Source organism: Buteo buteo, chromosome 4 (assembly GCF_964188355.1).
Source record: "Buteo buteo chromosome 4, bButBut1.hap1.1, whole genome shotgun sequence".
Lineage (NCBI taxonomy): Eukaryota > Metazoa > Chordata > Aves > Accipitriformes > Accipitridae > Buteo > Buteo buteo.
This window is the reverse complement of record NC_134174.1, coordinates 24,316,439-24,343,392: the sequence shown is the minus strand read 5'-3', so window position 1 is coordinate 24,343,392 and position 26,954 is coordinate 24,316,439. Positions and strand designations below refer to the sequence as shown.

At 38.4% G+C, this 26,954-nt stretch overlaps 1 protein-coding gene across 3 annotated transcripts in view; it reads right to left on the bottom strand.

Moving 5' to 3' along the window:
- The window catches only part of WASL (WASP like actin nucleation promoting factor), a 51,701-nt gene that overhangs the window by 20,544 nt on the left and 4,203 nt on the right, over nt 1-26,954 (bottom strand). For all 3 annotated transcript variants that reach the window (XM_075024977.1, XM_075024978.1, XM_075024980.1), the window contains exons 2-4: nt 3,867-4,001; nt 2,522-2,608; nt 1,885-1,981 (exon numbers count right to left, since the gene is read on the bottom strand). In XM_075024977.1, coding sequence (XP_074881078.1) covers nt 1,885-1,981; nt 2,522-2,608; nt 3,867-4,001 — 319 coding nt within the window. The remainder of the gene's footprint in view (nt 1-1,884; nt 1,982-2,521; nt 2,609-3,866; nt 4,002-26,954) is intronic.

The window sequence follows — 26,954 nt, the reverse complement described above, 5'->3', positions numbered from 1 at the left end:
AACAATATACAACTTTTGTATATAATATAATTTATATATAAATCTATGTATAAATTAATATGTTTTATATAAGCATTTTTAATATATTTTTTTATATATATATATAAGTAAATCAGCTTTGACTTGGGCAAGTGCAAAGCCTGTTATTTTAGAAGCACATTTAGATACAGTTGCATCAATGACATACAGAACTCCATCTAGTGGCTTAACTAAGGAATCTCAGGATTGTTTTCAATTCTTGTTTTGCAGCTCTTAAAAAAAAAGGCTTAGTTTTTTGGGCTTGTTTTGTTTGGTTGTTGGTTATTTTTTTTAATTGAAGTAGTCTTCAAGTTGTAAGTGTTCGGGGAGGGGGAGTTGTTTGTAAAAAAGCCAATGTATGGTGTAAGCTCATCCTACAAGATGAGTTTGAGTACACAAACCAAGATACTAGCTCAAAGAGTAAACAAGAAAAAACTTACATGGTCCTGTGAAGAAAAACTCTATGTGGAAGGACAGAGGTGAAGCTCTGTCCTGTGAACAGGTGGTTTGTTTGAAAACAGTGGTTCAGTTAAAGTTTACTATGGCACTACACAGTTTACTACAAAGTTTACTATGGCCAAAACATATTTCCTCCTAAATCATATCTGTGCACTGTAGCACTGTGTTTTAGACACATAGTAGAGTGAAACTTCAGAACAGGAGATAGAATCATAGAATCATTTAAGTTGGAAAAGACCTCTAATATCATCAAATCCAATCCCAATGTATGTCTGATAATATTCAAGCTATGCAAGCTGGTGCAAGATTACTTCCACACAAGTATGAGAAACATTATTAATGCCACTTCTTAATGACCCCACTTCTTCTCATGAAGCCCTATGAACCTACTCTAATTCTGAGCAGAGGGAATCTTAAAAGAAGCCATTTAAGGTTCTCGAACAAATGCTCTGCACCTGAGTCACCATACCTGAATGAAATCCAAGTGAATACATATAGATCATGTAGGTTCCCAAGAACACTTGCAGGGATGGCACTCCAAGATGAGGGCTTCCTCCCTTTACATTAGTCTACACTGCACTGCTAGTGCAATTCAATTCCAGAACGGACTACAAAAATGCATCCTGTAGCTTGGACACAAGTCCACGCTATGGCTTACAGCAAGCCTGAGCACATCCATGTGTTCCCAGCCTGTGTTTTATGTCACTTTATTCTTCACGGACATATGGCTGTCAGACAGGCAAGTTGTTTATGGGCTCCCTGGAAAAGGACCAAGACAAAATCTGTAGGAAGCCTGAGCTCCCTTTAAAACACTGACCATGTTCCTAAGGCATCTTGCAGCTAGCAAAAAGCATGCTGTGCTTCAGACTGTCCTGTGCTGCTAAGGACAGTATAGGCACATTATGTCTTCACTAGTTTTGAATAAAAGATATTTCTCTGCTAAACGCTGGATCAATGCCAAAAATTCATTCACATGAACTGCTGAACATACCAGATGGTAAAATCTTTGTTACAACCCACTTGGGCTAAATTTAAACAAATCAGTTATAAACAGCCCAGAGCTAAAAGAGGGTTTAGTCAAATGTGAAAACAGCTTACAGGAAGATTTCTAGTTTTCCCACTGACAGCTTACCATTTTTGCTTCCTTCTGATCTATATTTTCAAACAGCACAACCTTGGAGTCTCAGCTTACAAGGAAACTTACAGCAAGGAGCACCAAGTTAAGTTATTTCAGAAAAATATTATTTTTGCACAATACAGAAAAGAAGCACTCTTTAATAACACAATTACTTCTAAGTATAAATATGGCAGTAGTGCCTCCAGTAGCTTTCAGACATAGAAGTAGCTTCCTGCTCCCCCCGAAACAACATAAACAAGCCTGAATTTAAGATTAATTTGAATATTTACCAGATTTTCTCTGCCGTCGTCCAAGTAAATCTGTTACTGTTTTGCGGAATAGTTTAGCTTCTTCTTCATTAGCAAAATTAAGACCAACTTGACATGTCTGAAAAACATTAATATTCCCCCACCCATGACTAAGAAAATGTTTCAAAGGCTTTCTTAAATGTCTTCTTACACCTTCTGAAGGTATAATCAGAAAAAATCATCACTGCAAATTTAGAACCAAGTCTTAGTGAAACATTCTATCTTAGGAATATCTGTCTACTATTCAAGTTTCTAGGGATCATGGCTAACAAATTCGAGCAAAATCTTGTAGCTTGAAATCAAATGGGGGAGAGGAAAATTTGTGCTTTAAGAATATATGATACTTCACAAACATCATCTGCAAGCCAAAATGTAATTTCATTAAAGGGACTTGAAAAAGAACTGCATTTTATGCTTCTGTCCTATTGATCAAGTCTTCTAGTTGAAATACAAAAAACCCCTTTTATAAATAAGCTTAAAAAGCTTCAAGGAAAACAGGTAATATTGTACTTTTATAAATAATTTACTGAATTAAATAAAAACCTCAGTTATATTGAAAGAAGCTACTTTTCAAATAAAAGGCATTCTAAAATTGGTATTCAAAGACGTTGAGACTCACATCTCCAGCAAAGGTATGAAAATATCCTCTAGGACTATTATATACAAAGTTATTGTACAGCTCCTGCTCCCACAATAATTTCCCATCCTGAAAAGAAGAAAAAAAAAAAAAAGATTTTGAAAAACAGAGACAAATTACAGAGTTTAACTTCTTTCACAGTAGAACCTATTAAGAGTCAGAGGCTACATGGTGTTAAGCATCTACCTTGCTATTAACCCAACAAATGAGCTCAATCAAAATCAAAATACATTGGAACTCACAGAAGAGCTGTGGAAAACTATTCCATCAGGTCACTGTGTTCTGTTCAAGTTCCTGGATGTTTTCAAAAAACATCCTTCAAGTTCTACAATCCTGCAATAGTGATACTAGGAGCAGTAATAGTGACCAGTGATAGGAGTACAGTGATAACAGCAATAGCAATAAAGGAGACTTCCAGTCTCCTTTTACTATCTCAGGTTTGACTTAAAAACAGTTAACTTAAAGGGAACAAAAATCTCACCTTTTTAAGAAGTTTTATATATTTAAATAGCATTATAGTTCAGCACCCAAGGAACAGGTTTCTCACTAAGTCTAATAGTCAAGGGACCAAATCACAAAGTCAAATGCAAGTGCCAGCTGGCAATCCTGAACAAATCTGAGAGACTTCAAGCACTGAACGCTGACAGATAATGAGTTGTTCCTGACTGCAGAGATAATGGGAAGCTTTCCAAAGCCTCAGCAAAGTCAGTAGGACTTACGCTTCTCAGTATCATTTTTGTTATGAAAACACATCTTGGACACATCATTTCTTAGTTCCCCGTCTTGAAGGAAATATTATCATATCATCTATCTTAGACAAAGATCTTCAGTATGAATGTATATATGTTATGGAGGGGAAAAAAACCCAAACAACTTCTTTGTCCTGCAGTTTTCACATGCATCAACACACTAATCAAAAAGATTGTTTCCACCCATACAGAAGACAGCTTCTATTTTGTTAATACCATCCAAAGTAATGACATCCGCTACAATTTTGACAGCTATCCGTATCAGTGACAGTATACTAACTTTCACTAGTTTGACTACACAGATCTGTAGAAGACAGCTTCTGTGAGCTGTAAGAAAATTGTATGATATTTATTTCATCCATAAAAGCAGACATCTATGAAATAATTTAAATTTAGAATATCTGAGAAAGTTGCACTTGCCTATTAATAAGCACTGTAATCGCACCACTTAAAGCACAACCATTTACTTGAGAATTTCTATGAGTTTGTAGCTACAACAACCTACGTTCATTCAATTAAAAATGGAGAATGAACATAGCCAAGCTTAAAGAGTCTGAAAAAGAAAAAAAGATGCTTACCTTAATGTCAAATATTCTGATAAAGTATGACCTCTGCGGATTGTCCTTTACAAGGCAAGCTACACCACAGCATTTCTTTGACCACATGGCATTACGATCTGCTGCATATATTTGAACAACTGCTGAAGACATCGTCTAAAAAGAAAAGGTAGCTATTACTTTTAAGGTAAAAATCACAAATTCTACATTTCATCTTTTATCAAAGCATCTCTTAATTTTGTTCCTAGTTCTAGGCAGCGACTTTGATTATTTCCCTGGTGGTAACACAGTAAAATTCAAATGACCCCAAATCACTTCTACACTTTAGATTTTCACTTCTATGCAAGATTTAGACAGCTTAAGAACCCAATTGAACTTCTTGTTCTTGCTCATAAAAATCAGCAAAGAGACTTTGCCTGTAAGAGGCAGACCAGTAACTATGGTGGTCACACAGAGAAGCCCTACTGTGCAACTAAATTTCTTCCTGTTCAGCACTTCAAACTGCACAGAAATACAATACTCAGGCTAGAACTGTAAATTACACAGTGCCTGGAAACACTCCTGGGTACTGGAATGCAACTGTCCACATTGCTTAATTGTTCGAATGGTCTCTGGCATGATTTTAGCCTATGCCAACTAACAAACTCCTAAAATTCTTGGGCATGGTTTGAGAATTCACATGAGCTAGGCTTGTTCCCAGTTGGCAGCTTGAAATTGTCCCGTTCTCAAATTGAGAGATTTTAATAAGAGATGACGATTACTCCACACCACATCATTTCAGTCACTAGCAACGTTCCTCAGCATATTTTCTAGTATATAAGTGTCCTACCTTAAGAGTCCTACGAGGGAATGAAAATTGGAGCCTTTAAGGAATATTTAGCAGCCAAGTCACAAGGACATAAAACTTAAAGGCTCTATAATGGGACAAACCAGAGCCTATCTAGCCCAGGATCTACTCTCCAACAGCACCAGATGCCTAGGTAAGAATACAGGAGTACTCCATTACACTATGGGAGTATAACCCCCAGCAACTGGCAGGTTGGAGCTCAAAGCTCCCCTGAGCCAGCATACGTGTTTTACAGCACATGTGGGATTTTTCCTTTGTGAATTTTATCGAATCACTCTTCAGACCCTTGTGAACTTCTGGGCATTACAACACTGGGCAGGACTGTATTTCACAGTTCACTTATGCACTGTGTGAATAGTTAGCTACTTCTATCTAAAAGTTTGCCACCTGCTAGTTTCAGTTGACTGTCCCTCCTGTCCTCCTGTTCTTACACTAGGAGATGGTGTTAATGGTTTCATAGTTGCCTCTCCATGCTGCACATGCTTTTATAGATATTTGTCACACTTCTTTGTCCTGTAAGTTCTCTGCTGTTTAGGAAGTGATACTAGTTTTAAGTCATTTTTGTACCAAGAAACAAAAATATTATTCTACACTTTAGCCTTGTCACTCTCACGTGGATCTTACCTAGTCCTACTACATCCTTCTTTGATTGGGGATGAGACTTATGCTGTATGAAGAGAGTTTGTTAGCCTTTGGAACACAGGTCACAATAATATTGTTTTCTGTTTTGTTCTCTGTTTCTTTCCCTGTAAGCCAAAGAGTTTTATTTCCCTTTTCACTACGGAACATTAAGCAGATGTTTTCATCTATCTGTTACAGTTCCAAGCCCCTTCTGGAGGGATCATATCTAGTCTGAGCAATTGGCTCCATATTAGGTTTTGCCCACCCGCTCTACAAGCTTTACTTTGCCTTCATCAACTCTGACTACTTGCCAAAACAGTTGACATCTAAGAATGCAGGCATGTCCTGTTGCATTGTAAAGTTATCTACTAAGTATCAGTATCACCCATGTCACACTTTTCAACTGCTTTAAAATAACCAAAAGAATAACCTAAGTTTCAGGGGATTTTTTTTTTTTTTAATCAAAAAACCTTCTGATTTTGTTAAAATAGAGTCAAAGTAATACAGCCAGACTGACAGCTACTCCTTGGAGAAGCTTTATAACCTTTGCCCAAGAACTGTGATGTAACTTTCGCCAGTCAAGATATAATTCTGTTCCTCTTTGCAACCACCTCTTCACAAGTTGTCAGATTGACTACTAATCTTTCTGGTAACCTACAGAAAAAGCATGATTGATTAATGAAAAGAAAGCTTTGCAGTTGCCTCCTCAAATGCTCAACAACTAAGTGTAGGGTAAAACTTATTTCCCTATAACCTAAGGAGTAATATGAATAATTTAATCATAACTGGACTTGTCAGATGAGTAAAAAGGGACCCTTGCATTAGCCATACTACCAGAATGAAACAGTTAGCTGACATTAAGCTGCAGGTATAGGAGATGCCATTTTTCTCTTTATGTTGCAACAGGCAAAGACTTAATTTGGGGCACCGATGGCCATGTTTTGTTCAACACTTCTGCTAATAGCCTTTTCTCTCATTTCTCCAATATCATCTCATTGTTAAACTGATAATAATTGTAGACACAAGACAACAAAGAGGAGCACAGGTGGGTCATTCTACAGTCGTAATGAAGGCATCACACATAACCACAGCAACTATGCCACTGCCTGTGCAAGAAACCTTCTCAACCCTCCAAACCAAGTCCAGCTCCACTAACCTCCCCCCAACAAGACTACCCACAGAAATGGCTGGTCTTGGCAGGAATTATGCAACTTAAATTCAAGGCACAGAAGACAGTGATCTGTGTCAAGAAAGGGCTCCCTATGCATTGCCTCCTATCATATCTAGCAGCAAAAGCACCAACTGGATTATCTGGGTAAACCAGTAACTGTTGTAACTCGATGATGATTGCATATAAAACCTTGAACCAGCACCTACCCCATGAGTAGACAGAAGAATATTACACAAGAGTGTGTCCTCATTCTGCATAATTGTAATAGATGTAATGTACACTTGGATATCCTATGAGTAGAGCTTAATTTACAAGTTAGAGAACATTTTCACTGAATCTAAAGCAGGTGTTGTTTTGAGGCCTACCATGCTTAGAGTTCAATTACATTTTAACTTATTCATTAGCATTGTGCAAATTCCTAGTGTTGACAAACTGCAACAAGACTTTCACATGTTAGAACACATAGCTACAAATTCCATTCTTACACCACTATCTTTTTTTTTTTATTCAAAGCACAATACAGGAAAAAATATAAGGTGTATTTTTGGGGGGAGATGGACAATAAAATCCAACTCCTTTTACTTCGGTCACTGTTAATTTTCATCATGCAGAGCAGTGGTGCCATGCTTTATGCTATTCAGCTTCTGGAAGACAGGTGGCAAAAATATTTAATCGTCCACAGCTTTTGGAAACTTACAAACTTATCAGCAAAATTTAAAACTTGAGAAAATATATGAACCATAAACTTCATCCACCGCTATTCATTATGATCCTAGTCCCATAAATTCAACTAAAAAAAATAACTGAACTTTAATTGCAGAATTGCAGCATCTGAGAACATTTACGCAAATGTCAATTTGAGTATTCTACTGCATTTTCTGAATGAGCATTCACTTTGTCTACTTTGAAGACAGTTAATATACCCAGCTCAGTTTCTCACAACATTCTTTAAGAAAACATTGCATTTAAAAGTATGGGTTCTTTAAAACCGTATGTAAATATTTCTTCACAAGAGGTAATGCCACCGAAGTTACAGACAGAACTGAACAGGATTGCCATTAAATACTCAACGTAATTAGTGCATTTTTTTCTGAGTTACAGTTAGTTGATTTGTTACTTAATACCGAAAGTTGTTACTATATTTTCAGGAGGAAGATTTTTAAGTTGGCACGACTGCTTTGCTAAACAGTTTTGGCAAGGACATTGTTCTTTTTATGTATCTATATGTTTGGAAAAGGTACATAGGGGAAAGAAATAAGGTAGCCCACCAAAACTGATGGGCCATGGAGATGAGAATCAACCCCCCCTCAGTTCCCTTTATTTTTTCCACAGCCAACCTCCAGCTGGAGGACATGCCATTCACTCCAGGGACTTGTCACACCCCTCACACCGATGAGCTATGAAACAGTTAAGTCTGGTGTTGTCAGCTGTATGCTGGCTGCCTCACTGGCAGAGCTGGTCTCACCCTTGGACACAAACACTGCAGGGTATGTGGTACCAACAAAAGGCTCATGAAAACACCTTCTGCCTGCAAAAGGTAGCCACAACTAGTCATCGCACATTTGTAGAATGTGATGACAGCAGCCACTGATCATTTTCAACTGGGCAGCAGGTAGCTGTGTACATTGATCAGCTTCTGATGTGAACATGTGCTGCAGTAGCCTGTCAAGTTAATGACTTGCTCTAAGTCAGTGTTTCTCAAAAACAGTAAAGCAAGCCAACAGACAGTGGCACATCTCATTACCAGAAAGAGCCATCACACTAGATTGCTTATGGTTGACATGGCTTTTGAAAAGCTAAGAAATTACAGAGAACTACAGACATTAAAACAGTGAGCCAAAAGTCACAACAAAGAGCAGCAGCAAGATTAAGGCTGTAAGAGGATGTTCAGCCACCTCCGTATACACCAGAACAGAAAGCATTTCAAGACCCATTGGGATGGGTTTTGTAGTGTTCACATACAGCTGACAACTGCTTGTGGTGCAAAGATCAAAGACTCATAAAATGACTTTGGTTGGATGTGACCTCTGTAAGTCTTCCAGTCCAACCTCCTGCCCACAGCAAGGGTAATTAAAAGCCTAGAGTTCAAGCTGCTCAAGGTCCTGCCAGGTTAACTTTAAAGGCTGCAAATCACCTCTGGGGAACCTGTTCCAGTGGTTAATCACTCCCATTTTAGTGCTTGTAAAAATGCAACTAAGTTTAATTTATTCTTCTAAGGGTTCAGTATTGTTATGTGTTACATGTTGATGGTACTGTTGAAGACACACTAGCAGTGACTTTCAATCTTTTTCCAATTTTAAGAGTTATGTTTTTTCCAATAAAGGCGCAGAACCCTGCATACGTACGTAATTTAAATGCACATGACAGGCTTGCTTTTCTTAGTTATCCTTCCCAGTCCCTGGAAGTATCTTACAAATAAAACTGGGGGGTTGAGAGGGGAGACCTTGCTCTGTAATGTAAGAGTGCAAGTAGTAGCAGTTGTTTCCAAGCAGAGTAACCTCTTGGAAAAAAACCCCATGCTGATATAATCATTGCCTGTAGCTTCTTCACAAAGTCAGCCTGAAGACCTTCAGCCTGAAAGTCACAGTGAACACAACTAGCTACTTTAAGATTTCCATGAAAAAAAGCTATGGTGAATAGTTGTGTGCAATCCAAACCCTGTAAAAATAGAAATCAATATTTCTATTATCTTTTCCTTAAAGGAGGTATCTGGAAAAGTTGTCCTGATCAATACTACAGCTGGTGAGAAGGTACCTGTGGCAGGCATTTTTTAAGACCTACTGTGGTGGAAATCCTTATTATGGCTAAGACAACACACTGAAGCCTGACCAGGTGATGCTGGGTGCTCCTAGGTCAGTCATTTCTTCTTTGATATAAGACCAAGACGATAGACCGCAGTTTGCTTTTAGGGCGACTGTCCAAGAACAAAGGGCTGTTGCTATTTATTGACATTAAAAGAGTGCTGAGGAAGTAGGTCTTCCTCAGACAGCAGGGTTCAGGAACAGAGACATGCTAACATCAGGTACCACTTCACTGTGGAAAACACTTAGTGAGGTGTAACTCTAAACCTGACCACGAGAAGGACAGGAAGCTTCAGTACCAAGGCAATCTCTAATAGCCTAACATTATCTGAGTCATGGAAGAAGATATGGAAACTCATTAAGACTCATGAATGAGAAAGACAAGAAGCAGAAGTGAGAATGCAGGGTAGCTAACTCTATAAGAAATCAAGACTAATCCACAGAAAATTAGGCAATTAGACAGAACACAGTTGAAATTTCTTTCTCTAGATTACAAGTACCCTTCGGAAAAAAAACCCAAAACGTAGCACTGACCAATCAAGCAGAAATATTTCTTGAAACCAACCTCAAAAATAAGGTTATGTTTAAGCAATTACATGTTTAATGTCAATACTTTAATAAATTCATGTTATTCAAAGCAAACAAAATTGGAGTTAGACAGTGATAATACCTTCCTGTTGTTCTGCAATTACCTTATCTTCAGTGTCAAATATATGGAGCTTCCAAAAATGTTTCTGCACTGCTCAACACAGCTGTGCATTTTATCTCATCACTCTTAATACAGAAACATAAACAAAACCTGCTGCAGGGACCAGGCACTGGAACCTCCTCCCCTTCTCAAGGGAAGGCCTGCAGTGCCTACACAACCAAGCTCTGCTCACTCTTTCTGGCCATTTCCCTTCTGCACAGGGTCCTGTTTTAAGAGAAAATGTAGCTATTTTCTTGGCATTGAGGATGTCTCCTGCCATGTGGGAACACTGTGTTCTCTTCCTGCTAGGAAGGGCTGATAACCCACTTCCAGGGTGAATGTTCTCATCACCATGCAATCCTACAGAAGGCATGCACTGCAATCTCCTCCAACAGTGCTTTTAAATGAACTGAATAAGCCTGCCACTATTCAGATGATCCCTAAATAATTAGGCCACATAAACAACAGGCAAGTATGCTTCCCTAACAATTTCCACACTCTAAGTAGCAGAGGCATTTGCTAGAGTAGACAAAAGTATTTCCTAGCACTTTCACAGAAACTTAGAAAACTTGAGTTTAATTAGGTTCAGAATCCTACAATATTTATTAGCCCCAGACAGTAGGTAATCCAACCCTCTTAAGCATGTCTAGAATGATGGTTTAGGTGCAATTCAGGCATAACAGCAAGAAATACAAACACTTTCACCAAATTTTAAAGGTCTCAATAAGTATTCACAAGTGTCAACTTGTAATTACTTACTTTTGCAGTTTCAGACAGGAAGCGATTAAGATAGGAAGGAACAGCACAAGGAGAGAGAAAAAACTAGTGACACTAAAGGCAGACTGCTTTTGCTTCCTGCTGAGACCTTCACCTGAAGGACCACAGGGATTATGGCCCCAGACAACAGAAGAGTAAGTAAAATAGATACATCCGACTGTCTTTTTAGCTTTTTTCCCCTTAAGAACGGTGGATCAGACTATTTAAGGTTACCGCATCTTGTACAAAAAGAGTGTGATGATACTATCTTAGTAGTACACACACACTTTTCTGTAGATAATTACTTTTCAAGGACTCCATGATATTTTGACTACAAAATTAGATTTTAGTAAATTAGATTTTGCAACTCTCAGACTAGCTTATAACTTATGTCTTCACACCAGGTTGCTTCCAGAATCTTCACAAATGAGTCTGACATGAAAGTGTCCATCCACTGGGGATTTAGATATTTCTTTATCTGCAATTTGGGTAAACCGTGATTACTTCAATCTTTAAAGCTATTATAGCTGTTAAAGATATATTTAACAAATTACTAATAATCTTATCTTTAAAGACAGTTGTGTATTGCAAAAAAAGTTACCTTCAGATGCCACAGACAGGATTTTAAACTGGTTTCCCATAGAAAGAAGAAATACAAAAGTTCAGAAGTTTGCTGGCAGATTTCAACAAGTTAAGCAGCTGGAAACAATCTTCTAATTTTAATGCCATTTACAGGACATTATTTTCAGAAGACAGACTGATTGCTCCACAGACAGGAAAACTAAAGCAAGATTTCACATTATGTGACAGAACTGACATAAGAGAGCCTTTTGTAAATACCCAATCACATGAGAAAAGCTTTATTTGGTGCAAGTCGAAAAATTACTCAGCTGAAGACACTGAGGCTTCATCCGTTCTACCACTTGTGAAATTATTTGCTACAATCACCAACAGTGTTCAATTTTAAGCTTAAAGCTTGCTTTTCATTTCTTAATTTCCCATCATGACCCACCGATTTAAAAATGCACTATGCACAGAGGCTAATAAATTAGTATTTTTTCCCACCTATACACAAAGTTAGGCTATGTTAAAAATAGAGCCACTGCATAAGAGATGCTGCTTTTTTCTTATTTGAAGGGAGAAGGAAGAGAGGTTTCTCTCAAAATAGCAAAAAGCCACTTCAGGTATTTCCTATCACTTCTGAAACATGAGGATCTTAACCCAAGTTAAAAGACAGTTCCACACAACACAGGCCAAAACATTTAAGAGATCAGGAGACCAAAACCAATTTAAAAAAAAAAAAAAGTTAACACCTAAGAACAGATTCCCTGCGTTGTTCCGATCAGCACTCAAGTCAACTGCAATATCCTTACTGAAGATCTTTTACAGATGTGGAGAAGGTACCAGTGATCACTAAGTGATGTTACAACAAAAAAGGGGTGAAACAAGGGACTGCTGTTTAACAAATCTAAACTATAAAAGTGCTTGTCCAGACTTAAGTCTGCAGTTGTCTAGCAAAGTGATCCCTCACTCCTAATCCTCAGTCAGTTACAGACAGCTCACATTTTTCTGAGTGTCTTCAGATACAAGTTCATGTATGTTTCCAGTACCTCCCAGAACCCACCAGCTAAAGCTGGCCAACTCCTTTTCAAACACTTGTTGGTCAACTGTGGATCACAGAAGACCAACAATTAAGATGTGGGTAAACAGCATAGCATATAAAACCAAATCAAACAGCGCATGATTAATTAAGAGACATGCTTTTATCATGCACAGAATCAAGATATTTTTAAATCCTATAACCTCAGTTCAGACAACACACGCAAGACTTTGGCTTTCCAGAGGTACGACATAACCACAAGCACGCTCCAGATTATAACATTCCAAGCTATCTCAGCTCAGCAGATCATTTACCAGATGACATACACAACCTGGGGTTTTCAGTGATGAGCAAGCTGAACACTGTCACTTCCTGTTTACCTGCGCAGCATCATTAGCAGCTTACTCAGCTGCATCTCTCTCACTGCTTAACACGGCTGAAATCTTGGCTGGCCAGAAAGCAACAGACACATGACGAAATGCGGTTATTTGTTTTCTGTTGTTAAAGTTACACGTTTAGTTACTTCCAGAGCAACAGGAAGTGTGCTGCGCACAGGCCGTCCACAACTTCATTGCTGTCCTACTGGCATGGAGCAAAAATTCTCACTACAGAAAACAGAGATTTTGTCTTGCAGTTCCACTCCCAGCCTCCCAAGACACTCAGAATCAAGGCATATAAGACTGTTCCTCTTCTAAGCTCAGGGAATTTTTAGATGAAATGTTAAAGTCTACCTTTCGATTTTGAGCCATTTTAAATTAATCGAGACTCCCAAGACTAGGATGATCCTTACACAAATAGAGCACTGTACAGGTACGTAGATTAATTCGTTCTCAAAGCTAGCTTTCATGGTTATACACAGAAACTGCAGATTGGTGTTTCAAGTCATACAGATTCAAGGTAAGAACCATGAGTTTCACACAACCCATGGGATAGAATTGGAGCTCAACTGTTTTGTCCCGTTCCACTGCCTATTCAGCTCTAAGGCAAACCAGCTCCTTTGACTCAACATTCTCTTCTCTTCTACCAGCCACCCATTGCCTTCATGCACTAAGGTCCTCCTTCTTCAGCCTTCACCAACCATTCCATTTTCTACGCAATAACTTTTTTCCAGATTCTACACCCTAGTTTCATATTTAATGCAGGTTCTTAACAAGCAGATCCTCACACCCACTTTGAACATATGAGAGTGCTTTGAGAAAGTATTTTAGAATTCAGACCCTTATCATCCATGAAAACGAAACCAGATTTGTTTGGTTTTGGGTTGGGGGGGTTGGTTTTTTTGTTTGTTTGTTTTAAGAGTTAGAACCACTGTAGTTGTTTCTAGGCCCACTTCATGGTATACGTATCATGACATTCACAAGTAAAAGTCTTCAGAACAACAGTTAAATTGATTAAAGAAAGGATGTGAAGCATAAGCCTCAGGAATTCCTGAATTATACCAGCTCTGGAACACTCATTAACGAGCCCCTGAAAATGCTATTTAGCATCTACTGGTACTCCCAGGTCCAGATTTAAAAAAAATAAAAATAAAAAAATGAGTATTTGCTTTGCAGAGGTGAGGTTTAGGTGAACTTTTCATATCATCTTTACACTTGAGGACAGAAAACAATAAGGAATTTTGACTTCAGATACTTAGAGAACACTGAAATAAAACAGCTTAAATTGTTTTAAAAGAAAACAAATACTCTTTTATAAGAAAACATTAACTTCATGCCAACATAAAACAAAGAACCCCCTTCAAAATATTAACAAATTTGAGAAAAGGCTCTTAAAAGAAAAACCTCTTTGAATAATAGCCAGCAACTGGTCTCGCAATTGTGTGTACAACTTGTGTCCTGTCCCGCAAAGCGGACTCAATCCACTTACATAAAGGTACTTACAGATGCAACCCCCCCCTCACACTTACACTGTGCCACAACTCAACATGTTTTAATTCCTCTTTCAGCTGTTCATGTTTGAACAGAACAGTTAGGATAATTCAATTCAGATATAAGGAAACTTATAATTGTACATAAGATTATTTTTTTAATACCAACAACTGAGTCTGCCATGAATAAAGTTATTCCCAGTTATAAGTCTTAAAAAGTAGATATGCTATGGGAAAAAAAATATCATGAAGATGTAGTAGTTATATGATCCCTGGCCATATTCAAAGCTCATTCCAGGGGTACAGCGCTAAAAGCTCTTTCGCAGTAGAAGAGGTACCTAACAGTGAAAGCATCAGCTGAATGTTTGGGAGACTGCTATTTTTCATTTAGTTCTGACAACAGCCTGTTGCATGATGTTTGCATTTATTTCTCCCCCATGCCTCAGTTTCCTTATCTGTAACATGGAGATAGAGACCTCTACCTCTGTAAAGTGCCTCCAGAACTACTGATGAAGGGGAAAAAAAAAAAAGAAAAAAAAAAGTATTATGCTGCCACAGACAGAAATCCATTATTTTTGGGGGTAGGGGGGTCTACATTATCTTCTCTGCTAATAGCAAAGGTTAAGACAGCTTAATTTCCCCATCACTGGTGTTAGTTTTCTCCCCAATGCATGAACACTAATTAAGAACCGATAGCCTGGTCACCCTTTACTGTTTTACATAAGGAAATGGAGAGATTCTTTCACCATGAGGGATGCCCCTCGAGTAAAGCAACATTTATTACAGCTAACAGTTAAAATTGTCACTGCCTGTACAGGCTGCTTCTTTGTAGGTCCAAAGCACTGCATCTGCCAATGCACTGTGGAGGCCAAAAGCCACTTAGATTCATTCACCCATGTGTAAACAAATTTTAGTATTGGAAGCAGTGTCACAGAATGGTGGTCTTACATGGCTAATTCTGTGCAAATCTCAGGCTTAAGGTAAATCACCTATTCCCATTTTACACAAACGACAGCTGTAAATTTTTTGTAAGAAACTTACTAATGCTTTTGTAAGTCATCATCACACTTACTTTTTACATAGTGTATTTAACACTTGATTCTTAAGATGGAAGAATAAAGAGCACAAAGCACATGACTCAAAACTTAATGGCAAAAGGAAAATTATTTTTATGAAACAAAAGTAATTTCCCACCTACCTGGCATTTCTCAGTGGCCTCTTCCACGATAACCCTGACCCCTGAGCAACAAAAGCCCCTGAAATCTTAGTACATAAGGATTGAGAAAATCACAAGACCATGCACCAAAAGAAAAAAAAAATCTGACATTGGCAGTACCAGAGGAACTAGACAATCACCTGACAAAAGTAGTTTTGAAAACTAGGAACTCTATCCTAGTTCTGACACAGAATCATCACCCCATACATCTACGTTCTTTTACAAAGGATTAAGGCTACATAATAAAAAATGCTAGAGATATTTTAGTTTAGCTTTTGGTGTTACTACTTATGCCTCTTAGAAACTGCATTAAGAGCTCGCCCTGAACAATATCCTGTAGCATGGGCTCTGCAGCTCAAGATTTGTGTTTAAATTCTCAGGCCAGGTATTACAAACCCTCAATTTCAACTACATAAGAAAAGCTCCCCTGTACAATTTGTGTTTCTGTTACACCCTCCCCTTGGATTATCTAAATGAATAGTACAAAGGTAATATTTGAGTGTAGTTTATTGATAAAAAAAAACCTTAAGGAAAGGAATTGTTGAGTTTGCAATACTCAATTTTCAAGGTGCAAAAAGAAATGGATACAACTGACCTCTGCCAAGCTAGGACTTAAAAAAAGTTCAGATGAAGAACAATTTTGAAACTCAGATATTAACAATAGAGTTGACAATTTCGTTTCTGAACTTAATACCCACTACTTGAAAATAAATGCAGAGGGCTGCTGAATGAGAAAACTCCTTCCCTGAAGCCAAAATTCTTCCTCTGTATCTCCCTAATGTTCCAGAATGTTAGTTATCATGAGGTTGCCCACTCTGCTGGGCATAACCAGAACAGCAAAAACTGTAAAGAATCTACTCACAGTTAATGATAAAGTGTTTATTTATACAACAAAAACATAGAAAGAGGGCAGTGGGATGTATTTTTCCTCTGTACTCAACCCTTTAGTGTCCATGTCCAGTCACCAGTTTAAATCACACAATACTTATTTTTTCCTATGGTACTACACATAGAAGTTCTAACAAGCAACCACAGGCAGAATTGAGGAACAGAGGCAGTGATGTTGTTCTCATTCTTAAATATTCATATGTTTGGATGGGTCAGAACAAAAGTATCCCCACAAAAAAAATGAAGATAATCAGCTCTCCAGTACTGCTGTGTTCCTGTTCATAACTTGTGAACATTATTCAGCAGCAATAACAAATATGCTACATGAAAAGTTAATAGTATATAACAGCCTGAATTTACACACAATATAATAATTATTTCACTCTACTTAGAACAGTACTGAAGTAACACCAGGTCTTGTGTAGGAAACAAAGCTTACAATAAAGAAAATCAGTATTTATTAGATCAATACAAGAGTTTAGAATCCACAATATAATTTTAACATGAACACAGTAGTTTAAGATATTTTAAAAGTCTTAGGACTGGAAAATATCTATTTCAAAGAACATTTAGAAGAAAGATTAGGTCTGAAACTGACCTTTACTCTTTCTGGTGAGTATTGTCTGAATGAATGAAATACAGCTAGTTGAGCCAAAATAATAGTGAAAAAGATCTTAAGATAGCTTTGCTTTTGATCCCAGCGAAAATGAAATACTGAAAACAATAAATCTGTATTGCACTGGCAGTCCAATCAGCCAGTGTCATTACCCTAATCAAGCATTAGATTTGAAGCATTACATGCTTCAGTTTCTGAACTACTATTCTGCAAGTCCCTGAGTCTGTTCTGGAGCTAACAGTGAGGCTAACATGCTCAATGTCACTGGTTCTTGCTGCTTAGGAGAACTGGCAACAGCCTTACTGTTAGGTCAAGTGTTTGTCACTTTTCTGAAAACCTCTACTTATGCAGTGACAAGTTGCAGTGCTTTTATGACAGTATAAAGACAGCAGGTATATTGTTACACCACACTAACAGAATAAAAATGTTCATTAATACTGGTTGTAACCATTAAACAGAAAATAAAAAGGTTATTAATGGCATACTGATTTAATTTTTTCAGATGTGTAACACCTTTGGAAAAGAGATATTCCTCCATAAAGGCACTGGCACAACTTAAACCCCGATGACTGAAAAAAGGTACCCCTTGTCAAAGCAGACACTGGGTTTCCAGTTTTTATATGGGTATTCCCTTCCTTTGTGATCAACTAACTACATAAATTGCTCCAAGCACCTGAACAGCCTCAATCTGTTAGCACAGAAACAGAAAGCTCTTAATGTTGAGTATATGAAAGACAGTATCAGTCCCAGGAGTATACAGTTTAGAGAAAATAAGCTGATTACCTGATTAAGACAAGAGTTCAAGAAAAATGACACCCTACTCAAAAGACTTTATATGACTATAGAAATAGGGTATCTCTTCCAGTCTCCTGGAAGAAATTATCACAGGAGTGGGACCTACATAATAGCAATGCATTATCAGGTTGCTAGATGTTCAGCATGGTAAATTTTATGAACATCAGATTAAAGTCTGTAAAACTGGGTCCTCAAAAGATTTAGGAATGAAATTGTTTGCCAGAAACTTCAACACTGTGGTACGATCACTGATGATGATCTTCCAGGAAGATGGTGATGGGGGTGTGCCAGTAACACAGCTAGACCTTGAGGAAGGCTGGGGGAGAAAAATCTTGATTTCTTGCTAGCCCAGAATCCACTCCTGAGCACATGGACTATTTACAGAAGACGAAGCAGACTTACAGAATAAATTGAAAGGCTAGGCAGCTTCACCGATAAAAGTGTCCCATAGAACATTTGTTTTTCAGAAGTGTGTACTTCAGAAGAAGGCCTCTGCCATCCACCATGTGATATGCAATATGATACAGAACTTGAGAGTTTTATATTAGCTGATGTGGAACTAAGATATCTAAATCTGTCAATCCCCATGTAAAAGCTTCAGATCTGCAACAAACCCTACAGTCCTCTGAAGAATCCCAGAGTCAAAGAAGTGACACGTTAGTCACCTCACTTCAGGACCAGGTTACTTTCACAAACCAGGGCACCACGCTGCACTTCAACAAAGTGCCCAAAGCATCTGAAGTGAAAAAAGAGCCTTGATGATGAATGGCAGACATCCGTATTTCCAGCTGGTTTGTTTATTTGGAATAAGCCAACTATGTAACACACTTTGCTAATTCAGACTTGCATCATAGTGATATTGTCTGTATGCGACGACCTTGGAGAAGTTATTTTTGGTGATACAGATATTGGCACTGCGTCATTTCATCACTAGAGCAATTATTGCAGCCAGAATTGACATGCAAGTCACCATCCTGAAATTAAGACTAAAAGTACTCAGACTAAAAGCTTCTAAATCCATGATGGATTGTTATTTCCCTTCTGCTCTGAAGCAAAGGCTACCTGCTGTGGGAGAACTGCTTGTACAGCACCAAGCATCACCACAGGTCCAGTTCCTGCCAGTGCTGACTTATAACAGCAGACATTGGAAAAAAATGTGGCTTGAGGGGGAAGAGGAGATCACAGGACACTAGAGGGAAGAAAAGAAAAAAACCAACAAAAACTACAAAAACCCCCAAAACGCAAACAAAACCAACCAACCAAACTCTTCAGATAAGTGTCTACAAAACTGAGGCATCTAAACACTAACAGATCTAGTGGATGTAGAAGACAGAACTGAAAAGGCTCCTGAGCTCACACCTTTACATCCCAGACAGAACCAATGATGAAGGTGAGACACCAGAACAGCTTGTGATGATCAAGCTATCATTAATTACACTACTTCACACCCTAGAACTGTCTCTGGAGCTCAAGTGGGAAACAAATTGTTGCATGTGAACTGACAGAAAACTGCTAAAACACTCCAAAATGCAGCTGCAGGGAGGATTCCAAGAGACCTCAGCACATCCCTGGAGTCTCTGAAGATGCACAAAAATTTTCTTAAATTACTTATAAACTACTCATCAGAAAAGAAAGCTCTAGACAGGAATTCATTTTCTTGGTAGGCCAGTGCTCTGTAATCAAGAAGTACAGCAAGCGAAATGCAGCAGTCCTTAAGGTCACCCCTGCTGTACCTAATGCAGTCTATAGAAGCACGGCTACAAGGTAGCTGGATCTCCTTACCAGAAGGCAAAATATTTTTCCTCCTGAAATTGGAGAAGAGGATCAGGAACCTTATGAGCTTGCATTCACAATATGTCAGATGCACTTGATAATTTGTCCACTGCAGTAGGTTGTTACATGCACAGGCACACTTTCATCTGCTGGAAACTTCTACTCACCTACATTTTCTCAGGCTTCCAAAAGCAACTTCTAGGAGCAGAAAGACAAGATTGTATTTTGTTGTTGGGAGGAAAACCAGGTTTGACTCTGGGTTGATGTCAAAAAGGACAGTTACAAGAACAGCAGCAGAGTTGACCCTTATTCTGTGATGTACATGCTACTGACAACGCTACAACAGATAGCTTACTTCTGTCTCCCCATCCCCAGCACTACAGTTGCTTTTGTCTCCTGGTAGCTTTCACTGGTTGCACAAGTATTAGTAACTATGACCAGGGGCACTTTCTGGATCTGATGGCAAGTGGTACAGCAGAATGCACATCTGCACAGAGGAACTCTCTCTCTCCTCTCAACACAACACAAATTGGGTAAGGATGACCCTACCCATACTGTCTATTAGGAACTGTGTTTACACCATTCTATTCCCAAAACCATGCTCATTAATTTGGGCGAGTACTAGCTAGCATTACCCAAACCTGTGCCAGGAAGTGTGCCAACAAATTAAACACCACAGAGAGTCACAGAACAGTGCCTGAGTTAATGCTACTGCCCTACTTACGTTTGTTAGCATTAATATGTTAGCGCAGCTGACTGACGGACCAGAGGTGAGAGAAAGGACAAGATGCATCCTTCTGCCACTAAGCTTCAATGTACCCTGGGTGGGTATCTCGTATTTTAAGCCTGTCAGTTCCGGTTATCGGGGACACAGAGGTATGGTCCAGACACGTATGGCCAGTGTGAGGGATGGACCCCTTGGTTACACAGTTTGAAGCTTGGAGCAGCAGCAGGAACACTTGTTCAATAAGCAACCCTCATCTAAACAACATGAACAGAGGGGCAGACAGGATTTGTTGTTTACAGGCAGCAAAAGCCAGAGATGTTCAAAGAAACTGTTAAGGAAAAGTCTCAATGAAGAACTGAAGCACTGAAAGAGAGACCTTCTAAATGACATAAAAAGATGAAGTGAAAACCATGTCATGGAATAGGTAAGATGTACATCTCCTAGAGAAACATTTAGCACCAAATCTATCTTCATTCATCCTCTCAAACAAAACCATAATGCAACTAGGTGTGCTGCATCTTGTACACACTTGAATTAGGACAAGGAAGGGCATGCTCTGTGCAGACATATAGACACAGTAACAGTCTCTCAAGTATATAAATATTGGCACCTGACTATGATATGGATAAATCTCTCAAAGACAAAACTAAAATAAATTATTGTTTTAAATAGATAAGTGGTTTCTTGAATCACTACCGAGTTCTAGAGATCAAGTCCAACCAGCATTTTCTGTTGCAATGACACTTTAAAACCTTGTATAGTTTTGAATGTAAAGTTCCAGCTACACAAACTGAGAACGGTGCTTACAGTGCAGTATAACACTTAAAGAGGCCAACATTGTTTAAGAAAGGTCAAAATAACAACTATTGTATGGCTAAAAAATACTGGTTGATATAAAATTGCACAAAATTAACGCCCAAACTTGTATGTTTTTGAAACTGTTAATTGCCATGTTACTAAAAATAAAAAATGCTAAGAATTCTGCACACCCAGTTATAAAATGAATTTCATACCTAAGAAACTCGTAACTACAGACTAAAGGCAAATAAAGAAAAAACAGCCCTGCATTTTATTTACTAGAAACTACTGCTTCCTTCTTTGCAAACGCAAGGGGAAGCTTTTGCCTGTGGTATTGCACAGAACACATACCACTACAGGATGTTCATAGTTTCTTCCTCTTTTCAGTTAACCACAAAAATCAAGCACAGTTTTACAGAGAGGAGCCTATTTGGATGCCTTTGTGTATATTTAGTGTCATAAGCCAAGTGATGTTTCTATTTGCTTTGGCTGACTGAGGGGGAGTAAAGGAATAAAATGTCTACTTACAAAGAATGACCACATCTTAGCTGTGCTCAGAGCGAGCTGTCACATGGTTAGAGGAGCAGGAAATAACTTACAGTTCACTCAAAGCAGGACTAAGCAATTCTGTGGTTTCAAATCTGAGCCTGTAGAGTTGCTGAAGCTGTATCTTCCAGTATACAGTTTCTTAATATAGCAGCTTACAAACTGGAGAGTCTGGTCCTCCCTGGAGAAGCAGCAGTAGAGGGTGGAGCCATGCAAGAAGCCTGGGGAATATCAGACTCTGTTTTTTGCTTCCCCATCCCTTATCCACCAAAAGTTCTCTTTTCTATAGCAACATTAGCAATGATTTCAGACCAGTGAAGATGAAATAGGAAAGAAATGTCCAATGGCTGTATCTCAAGCTGAAGTGCACTCTATGTATGCAGCAGCAAGCAGCTGGCTGGCGTAGAGACTGTCTCCTCTCCTGCTATCTTTCCTCGTGCAATGCTCCGCTGAGTTAGAAGAATACAAGCCATGTCTATCCCAGCACTGGGTATTGGTAGGACTACATATCTGATGAGACACAAAGTTCATCAGCAAGAACAAAGCACTTCTGGAACTGAGATGGGGGGGGGGGGGAGGGAGTGGAAGGAAGAATGGTGAGGAGGAGAGACACTTCTACATGGAGATCTTTGTGCAGATTATGGATGCAGGGGCTGAAGGGAAAAAGAAGATCCTGGAAGCACTTGAGGTACAAGGGGAAAAAGAGGAAATAAGGGGAGGAAACCCTTTTGCTGGGACAGTAGGCCAGAAAACTTGTTAAAAAAAAAAAGAGCACGTGTGACAAGAAAGTGCAAGGAGACCCTGATGAAAGCTGAGACAGAAGATTCAGAGGACAGAGGTCACTGTGCAGGACTTTAAAGCAAATCAGCAGGATGGGGCTTACAAAAGAAATAGTGGTTAAATTGATTCCTAAAATATCATTACCAACTTTACAGTAATCTGCTGTATAAAAATCTTAAAGCTTTATTTTCTACATAGAAACTAAGATTCTTTTTAATTACTATTAAAATTCTTTTTAATCAATGAATTACTGCTTCTGTTATAAAATGTACTAAGAAGGTTGTAAAACACCTCTTTTCTTTATACCTAACCAAGATAGATATTAATACAACAAATCAATACTAATTTCTTTTCTTATCCACAAATCACATACCGATAAATCTCCGGGCTGTCACCTTGAGGAGGGAAAAAACATTTACAATTTAGTGCCAAATTCCCATATTCAAATATTCTTGTTCTTCAGCCTAGACAGCAAAACAAGTACTAGGCCATGTTACTTAATACTCAAGAGAATGTTATTTAGAAACCCATATTTTAACCTTTCTTGTAAAAATAATCTCACCAAGTGCTGGCTAACTTTCGGCAAAACCATCATCAATAACACCTGAAGTAAATGCATTTTTTAAAAATGTTTGCAAACCTAGAATTACCTTTCCATAATTAAAAGTTCAAATAATTAAATACAGTTTTCTTAGCTTTTCAAAGAGGAGAGAGCCACATTTTCTTTCATTAGGTCAGTGTTTCTCGAATTGCAGGCACAGTACCCTCACATACAAAATATGCTTGGTGACCACAGGTATCTTCCCATATAACTATACCACTCTGATACTGCATAGTGGCTAATTAACTAAGGGAGGTAAAGGCAAAATAACACATTCACTTTAAAGGGAAATGAGATGAATGCAGGGAAATTCTGAATTACATGAAGTTCTGAAGAGGAAAATGGTGTGTGAAACCGTCTTACAGAAATGGAAACACGACCTTGATTAGCAAGCCTTAATGTGATCTTGCAGCTTTAAGCTAGACACACTGGAGAACTTGAAAATGCATTAACACTGTTTCTCAGAAAACTTCAAAGAAAAAAAGCTGCTTTAGAGTGAGGATTTTAAGGAAGGCCAAATAAACAGTACAGGGAAAACAGTCTCATCAAGGTGGGGATGCATGTATGAAAGCAAGTGCCTAAGGTAAGCTGCAATCTGCAAATCTGCCAGTATGTTGTGGAGCTCTGCAGCAACAGTTACCTTCCCAGCAATGATCTCCACTGAACATTAAGTCTACAGGAACTGAGTAATTCATTTAATGAACTTCTTCCAGAATCATATATTCTTAACACATGCATTCTAATTTGAGATGCCTAAAGTGTCATGCACTGCATAAGCACGAACTGATGTCAGGAAAATTGTCTACCTTTAACTCATGGGTAGCTGAAAATACACTAGTGAATTTCAAGAATTAAGCAAGCAAGCAACTTTCTAAGAAAGTGTCCCTATAATTGTTTGCATTACATCTCTTCTTCTTCCATTTGGCCTTTCTAGTTCACTGCTCCTGTCACATGGAGATCACAGCACACTTCAGGATCTTCAAATTTAACTGCAATGGTCCCTGAAGGTAACTGCACACCTGCTGTGCCCATTTTATAGGTTATCCAGGCATAAACAACATGTCTGGAAGCCACAGAAGTTAGTGTGGCAGTGTACCCAAGCAAATACCTTGAGAAACAAAATTGGCTTGTACAGCGTCCGAGTCATGTCCCAGTAGAGCGGGCTGTTTAAAACCACCCATGAAGATATACTTCTAGTTCCACTAAAGCCACTTTGTATGATTTACTGTTACAGGTAAAACAAACTGGCCAATCAAAAAAATCCCTCTGTGCCCAAGTAACACGTAATGCCAACCTTTCGTGAGGAAATCGTACTCTAACCTACCAATACGCAACTCTGTCTAGTGCCCATAACACATTTTTGTTTACTTCCTATATTTTATTATCGATGTATTAGGTCATGAAACCATTAAGTCTCCTGCACTATACTAAGTTTTATTTCTGTACTACAAAGATTCCTCAAGAGACAAGCCTATGAAACACACTCACTGGAAGAGAGGACACCATAAATCTTACCACATGGCTTTAAGTGAACAGTAAACTTTCTCTGACAAACCGAGCACTTAAAAGCTCACCAAACCCCATCTCCAATGCAAACAGCTCTGCCTATAAAAGATCAATGAAAGAATCAAACCTTTTGTCATGTTGGTTAATGAACTACTGCAAAGTTCCTAGATGATACGCACTCATCATATACAAACCACTTCAATGCTTCACCCATTCCAGCACTGAGCCAGGAGCTGCCAGTGGCAATTGCTGCTGTTCCTGGCACCTGCAGCCACCACCCACCAATGACAGCAGTAAACGAGTTCTTAATTCCAGCACTACTAGAGACATCAACAGTAGAGTAATAAGGGTCATAAGAAACTCTATAGAAAAGACATGGAAGTTTTTTTCAGGCAAAAGCACCAGAACTCCTCTGAAAGAAGAGGTTGGATATCTAAAGTTAGAACATTCTCCATTATCACCTTTTTACCCTGAAATTGCATGGTATGTGATGGATCTTATACACTCTACTTGCTACAAATTGGGCTTATACTAAACACTTGAGAACCCCAGAAGAAATATTCACAGAGGAAACATTCCAGTGATAACAGATTCAAATCAATATTTATGATCAGATAATAGAGAGAAATCACATCAAATGTCCATTAAAGGAACAACAAAGTAGAGTCTTTCCATTTACATATCTGCATGAAATAGTAAACTCAATCTTTATCTTCTAACAAGAAACCACCTCCTTCTTAGCTGTTCTAAACAAGCGGTATCTGGACATCTTGGTGGAAATCTTGTAGTCAAAACATGACTGTTCACCTGAATCCTACATTAAAACTTTGTGTTCTTCTAAATTCCTCCACCTGATTCTTAGCTGTGAAGACCTGGTAAGTTACAACACAACAGTTTGTGACTACAAATTGTTTTCATCCTGTTGCGTCTGTATACTATAGGATTCCAGAGCACATTATCAAGAGCATGAGTGGTATACCTGGCCAGCTGATTAACCACAGAGATGCTAAGAGATATTTGGCACTCGACTACCTCCAAAACAGATAAAAGATCCACAAAGTAGCTCAGAAGATAATGTAAGAGCACTGAAGCCTTAATAGATTGAGGTACTTGTTCCAGGACTACATAACTAGACCACCTTCTGTTTAGCAACACATAACACTTTGTAACACAGACATACAGTGACTAAAATTTGTAGCACTACTCACTTTGCCTGTCAAGACACAAATTTATGTGTCTAGCCCATGACCTACAAGCATGGTCAGGAGAAATGTAACCACTACAGTCACTGAAGCAGAGACAGAAATTCAGCTGATAATTTTAAGTTTCTATCTTAAGGTAAGTTGAATAGCAGATTTAGGTAACAACCAGTGATGTCTACTGACAATGATGGGATTTTAACACCTAAATTTCTGTCTCTTACTCCTGAACCGAATCCCACACTTCATCAATTGATGCTTTGTCTCAATTACACACAGCTTTGAGATGCAATGCCTTGTAGAGTGTTCACATGGGGCGTCAAAACATTTCTCATCCACGGGTGAATAATCTGTTTACAGCATAGTTCACTACCGTAGCTTAATAGGAAGCTGTGAGGAAAACAAGCATGAGAAACACTTTTATGATAAAAACCCTACTGTAGATATAAGGAGGCAGTTTGAAGATGATGGCTAAGTCACTTGCTCTGAAGAGTCTGATCTGATCCATTCCTGTAAAAATCAGTTTTGTAGGCACAGGTTTGGTTCAGAAGAAGTCAAAACCCAATGTAATTCCCTCTAGAAGGGAAGATCATTGCTGACAAGTTGTTTAGGGAAGTGACTCCAGTGGATACTAGTGAGGCATCTGAAGTTGTTACATGTCTTTTGATAGAACAGGACAGACCTCAAAACAAATCTAGACATAACACTTAATGTTCTTCTGTTCTACAAGACCCTATCCTTTACACTTTGTCTTCTCCCTCTGCATCTCACTTGAAAACACATGCAAAGGTGAGATAACCACCATTGAACTGATGACTCAGTTCTTCCTATCTGTTGAAGAGATAACTGCTTTTCAAACTAGAATCTCAACCTTTTTTGGATGTACAGCCTGCAGCATAAACTCATACTGAAGAGTCCCAACACTTCTAAGCCACATGAAGTTGGCCATTACTCAGACCTGTAGTCCACCTTCAACTCTTAGTTCATGCTGTTTTCATATGCACAAGTAATCTTACAAGTCCTTTCTTGGTAATACCTTTAATTCTTATCAATTAAGAGCTGTAACTGCCACTCAGGTTTTTATTTTGTTTTATCTCAACTATTACTGTAATTTTTCCTTTGGCTCTGAAATACAGTGTTATTCTGGTCTCATGGACTTTAAAAGCAACCAATACAGTTTTCTTAGTTCACTTTTCTTCTTGCATTCTTTACCAGTTTCTGTTTACAATATCAACCATGGCAAGATCTTACAAATAACAACCTATTCCGAGCCTTACTCGTTACACGTTATCCAAGTGCTGAGTCCCACTTCC